The 5,143-nt window shown below is 38.3% G+C and overlaps 1 protein-coding gene across 1 annotated transcript; it reads left to right on the plus strand.

Moving 5' to 3' along the window:
• Window positions 1-2,840: 2,840 nt before the first annotated feature.
• Window positions 2,841-4,830, plus strand: RB195_020766 (uncharacterized protein; the record flags this gene model as incomplete). The annotated part of the gene is made up of 6 exons (XM_013442462.2): window positions 2,841-2,888; window positions 2,984-3,102; window positions 3,323-3,413; window positions 3,468-3,565; window positions 3,635-3,692; window positions 4,687-4,830. 6 exons carry the CDS (start codon window positions 2,841-2,843, stop codon window positions 4,828-4,830), a joined length of 558 nt encoding a protein of 185 aa, XP_013297916.2.
• Between the last annotated feature and the right edge of the window lie 313 nt (window positions 4,831-5,143).

Here is a 5,143-nt window from a genome sequence, read left to right on the forward strand (position 1 = left end):
AGATTCACTGCCCTTTCCTTCCTCATTCATTTCTTCTAGTGCTAGGTAGCGTCTTAATCGGTTTCTTCCTCGCGTTAATTTGCACTCCACTCTGGAACGGCCTATATTGCGCCATCATTTTGAGCATTGTATACTTTCGTGCAGCACATTCCTCCTGGTTGTTGTCAGGTGAGGAAGAGAACCTTCTTCAATTGTGCTGAGGCGGTCCTCAGTAGGAGTGTACGCATCTCACCAATGCTCATCTGTTTGCTGATTTTGAACGTGTACGCTCCAAATAGAGCACTCTTTAATCTCGTTTCTTTCTTTGTTTCAGTTCTTCATTCAACCGTTCCTTTCTAGCATACGCTATCATAAATTCACTATTTCGCGCCTTAATATTCTGCGATCGACCCCTTCAGATTTCTTCATATATACCTTTCAGATTTATCGTTTTAATCATTCTATCAGATGTAAATTACATATTTTCTCCTATTCCTCTAGATTATGTCACTGCAACCAAAGTCACTTGGTTTGCAATAACTTTTGTTGATAGCCGAAATTCGTCAGCAGAGTGTACAACGTACATATGATAAAGATTCGCTGTATTGTAAGAGATTTGTTGTATTAGTGGGTGATTACTTATGTTTAAGAAAGATATATTCTGAAATAACCGTCTAACGTCATCAACCGGTAAAGTTTTGCTGGAGATGCACCAGGAAAACAATCGAGCCAGTACGTGTATTAACCCAAGAGGTGACAAAAAGTGATTTCTAAGTCAGCAACATCGAGAAGCTTTTCCGGCTGGGAAAGACTGCGGAGAAAGTTTCACATCACGTCAAAAACGAGAAGGCGAGAATCGATAATTTGCATCTTCTATAAGCAATGTATTCGAGTCTTCAAAATTTTAGTTTTGTTCGCAGTACGAAATATCTTGGAATGGACTGAAATTCGTATCAAAAAATTCGATGTGTTGTGGGATTAATGGCAGTAATCTTCATAAAATTTTCCCCCTCGCTTGTTATGTAGCCTGTGTATATATAGTACTATGCTATGTTTACACATAGTCCACAGCTTCCATTAGTCACCACGCGATAATCGACTATTTGAGAAAAGTTGTAAGTTCGAATGGATCTCAATCATATCACTGAGATCTCTTGAAAGTCATTTTGAAGCTGAAATCAGGATCACTACGGTCGAGAATCCAGTATGATGCGGATCCTTTCCTTCACAGCATAGAAACTGTAGAAACTGTGCACGCTTAAATTACATCAAAGAAAGGAAGGAAAGATGAAAGGCCGCCAGTAATAAATTAACTGAGGAAACATATATCAAAAGCTAAACACGAACAAAACGGGCATATGGTGAGGAGAATTGAGGATAGATAGAACTAAGAGAACGTTAAGATCCGAACTTTATTCCTACAGTCAATTTTACGTCAACAGTGTGTTGTGACATAAGCTCTTGAGTTCCCAGTACGAATCGGTACGTTCCGCAGCGCAGCCTCGATCGCAGTCGTTTCCCAACTACACCTAGCTTCATGTCGTTTTGATACGGACATGTATAAATTCGGAGGAAAACAAACGGGAAGCGAGAAATTCTTGAACAATTTCGTAACAAAAGTTAATGCCAAAATTGAAGTAAGATTATGTTTAATAGTTATGATTAGAGCTATGAAAGGGAACTTCGAAACTTCCACGCAGCACGTTTATTGATCACTGCACGCCGACTTTCTACAATGTTCATCCTCAATCGACATATCCTATGCCGATTGATCGACGTTATGCAGTTTATCCCTTATTCCCACTGTTCAATAAGATATCAGGGACTGTCATTGAATCTCAGCCGCATGCACATTTAGCATCGGGACTGTATGAGGCTGAGTGGACAAGATATAGGACCATAGAGGTCCCACGGCAATATGTACAGCCTTCATCCTAGCCTTTGTCGATTATGCGAAGCGCTTGAACTGTGCAGAAACGAAATCATATTGTTCTACTTGATCGATCAAGCAAGGACTTGTTGTTAAGACCACTGAGGGTTAGAAATCTGTTATCACCGATGCACCACTATGATGCTCTTCCACGACATTCCATTATCTTTTTAGAAGAACGACAAAACGACACTACACCACAGTCTGCTTTGCAATGAGTAGTGAAATCTCTCGCTTGTATAGGGAACTGCAAATGTGATGACTTTTTTTTCGTTCTGGAGAACGAAATTGTTCTCACTTCGAAGTAAGATTTTAGGCAACATAACAGGTAAACTGTGCTACTCAACGTGACTTCATTTTTAGTATGAAAAAAACGTTTCCTATCCCTAATAAAGACCGGAACACTCGAAACCATCAACAGACCTAGACTATGCATACTTACGTCAGTGATCCTCCACTAAGCAAAATCATTTCCCTACATACGTCCATGTTTCATTAATGAGTGTTTCAAAGAAGAAAAATACAGATCAACATAATAATCATTAGCAAAATAGAGGGATTATTCCGGACACCGACACCGTATCCTTAGGAGCAGTCGAAGAGTCGACCATTCAACGATAGTGTGTGCATTTTCACACACAGTGGAGGAATTGACACCAGGCTGGGACAAACAGTTCGTAAACAGTGAAGTCAGTAGGGTTTTGCTTTATTTTTTTTTTTCTTTTAGGTTGTTGATGACTTGTTCTGTGTGAAATGTTCTGGAAATGGCTATCTGTGTACACTTTTCATGTTTGATTTAGAAATTCTGGATTACTGTTGTGCCAATTACTGGAGCAAGTAGTAGTCCTCGTTTTAGAAAATCCTATTCTTTGATGGGAAATGTACTCCTGAAATCATTTTTGCGCATACATTACATATTGCAGGCTTCAGAATGACCACTTCAGAGAAGAGATTGTCGTCAACCGTTCTGGAAATGAAGGCTAGTCCGTTTCACAACCGAAAACCCTGTTCTCCATATTTGATTCTTATTTCCACCATACTTTGTCCTTTGATTGAGTCTGACTATCATTTCAGTTCATGCAGAGAACTAAAAGGAAGCTGGAAGCAAAGGAAAGGAAAAAGCGAGAAGCTGAAGCGAAGAAGCAATGTCTAGGTGAAGACGAAGATGTTGCTTCTTCGGAAGCTTCGAAGTCGTAAGTCTTTTCGGAATGTTACAAAATGTATGCGAAATTTTTGCCTCGGTGTGGAAGTTATGTTGGGTCGGCTTCTGTGCCCTCCAACTTCAAATTTTGTCTCTTCTGGAAGACTGAAACGCGAAGAAAATTCAGTTTCGTGGAAGTCTTGTTTTTTATTGCGTTCCTCTGGAGTAGCAACACAGTTTTCAATAAATAGGTAATACTAGTGTTGTTTTAGCTGTGAGTACCAATACTCTACTGATCTGACTTTTTTGGAAGGATTGAAATTCGGCCGAATGTCATTCAAAGGATGTAATCCAGAAGTAGAGGTAATGAAACTGTTAATTATTTTCTCAAACAAGCCTTATTAAATATTTTTGAAGAAATTGATGGCTTATTACGAACGAAAGATGATGGGTTACGAATCGGACTCAGAGTCCGATGATGGGAAGGATGTTGGTGATGTTGAAATGGCAACAACGTAGGTTGTTAATTGCTGCTAAGTGTATGTACACTTTTTGTCTTAGTCGTATATTTACTACGAATTCAGATTACGCGGACCTGGTACGAGTATTGCGCGGAAATTCTACGAACCGAAGAAACTTTCGGTAAGATGCTTGAGAACATATAGAAATTCTATTTATATTCTTATCTTTGGATTTTGTCAATACTTGAGCTACTGTTCTGCGTTTTGCATTAAAGGATGCATTTTCTAGAAAGAAACTACTTTTGCGTGGTTATTTTTTTTTTGTTTTGGTGCAAAGTGTGCAATATTTGAAGTAGTCGTTGTTTATCTGAAGTAGTTGTTATCTTTGGCGAATCATTGCCAAATTTCATTTTTCGGCTTAGGTGTACTGGAAGACAAGGAAGTAAGATAAAAGAGGTTCTGTGAACCAACATCTTTCTTAGTTATTTTCGAAAACTTAGCAGTGAAAGAAACCCGACACTGTTTGAAAGCTGAAAATTCTGCGATGAAAGTTTTTCGATAGGATAAATGTTTTGTTTTGTTGTGGCATATTCTAGAGAGCAGCATTAAAATGACATCTTAAGAAATTTGGTGGAAATAGATTGAGTAGGCACTTACAGAGCCGATCTTCGCCGGTAGTGATCCTTCCAGAAATATCTGTTCTGAGTGATTCTGAGCAGCCATTCAGAAAGGAACTATTTTTGACACTGAAATTTTGAAGATAAACAATATCACGCTGTCATAATCCTTGTCACTTATCAAACTTATTGTTCAACACATTTTAAGATTGTTTCGTAGGAATACGTTACGTAAAAATAAACGTAGATTTTTGGAAAACCCAATGGACGTTAAGATTAACAGTACGTTTTTTTCTGTCGAAGAAGAGGAAGTTATGCGCTGAAAGAAAGCGATTTCATGTCACAGTTTGGGATAGTGTCTCAATTGCGAAACTGTTCCGCGTTTCTACGTCTTTAGGATTTATTTTCATCCTACTTCTTGGGCTTAGGTGGATCTAAACTTAAACCTAAAATTTGGGAGGGATTCACTAATTAAGATGAGTAGCTTTCTGATAATTGCTTGGATGACAAGCAGAGTTCTCTGTGTTGTTGCACAAAAAAAAAAACAGATAACTTCAGCGTCTGACTCGTTCAACGGATTCCCTAAATGAAGTCTCATCAAACGAACGACTAAACTTCTCAGATTTTCGGAAAAGAACTGCAGGTGATGCGTGGACGGCGAATATTGATTCTCCACCAAAGAAATCCAGAAAAAGTAGTTAAGTTTCCGTTATTCCTTATTATTATTGTTGTTTTGCGAAATATGTTGTTGATTATTGATTGTTATAAATAGATTATTACATTTCTTGACGTTCTGTAGAGCTTCGCATTACAAGCAGCACCAACTTTTCTTCCGTAATTGGTGTTTGCCCTCGTTGCGGTTACGCGACCAACAGGAATCATGTCATACTGTATATATCTAGCAAAGGAAAGTTCGCTTTTTGCAAGATTTGTGAAGCAATTATATATGCAAAACTCAAAAGGCAAAACTTATCCACTCCAAATTTTTATAACTAGAATCTGTTCTTCGCGTCTA

This window comes from Necator americanus, chromosome II (genome assembly GCF_031761385.1).
Source record: "Necator americanus strain Aroian chromosome II, whole genome shotgun sequence".
NCBI lineage: Eukaryota > Metazoa > Nematoda > Chromadorea > Rhabditida > Ancylostomatidae > Necator > Necator americanus.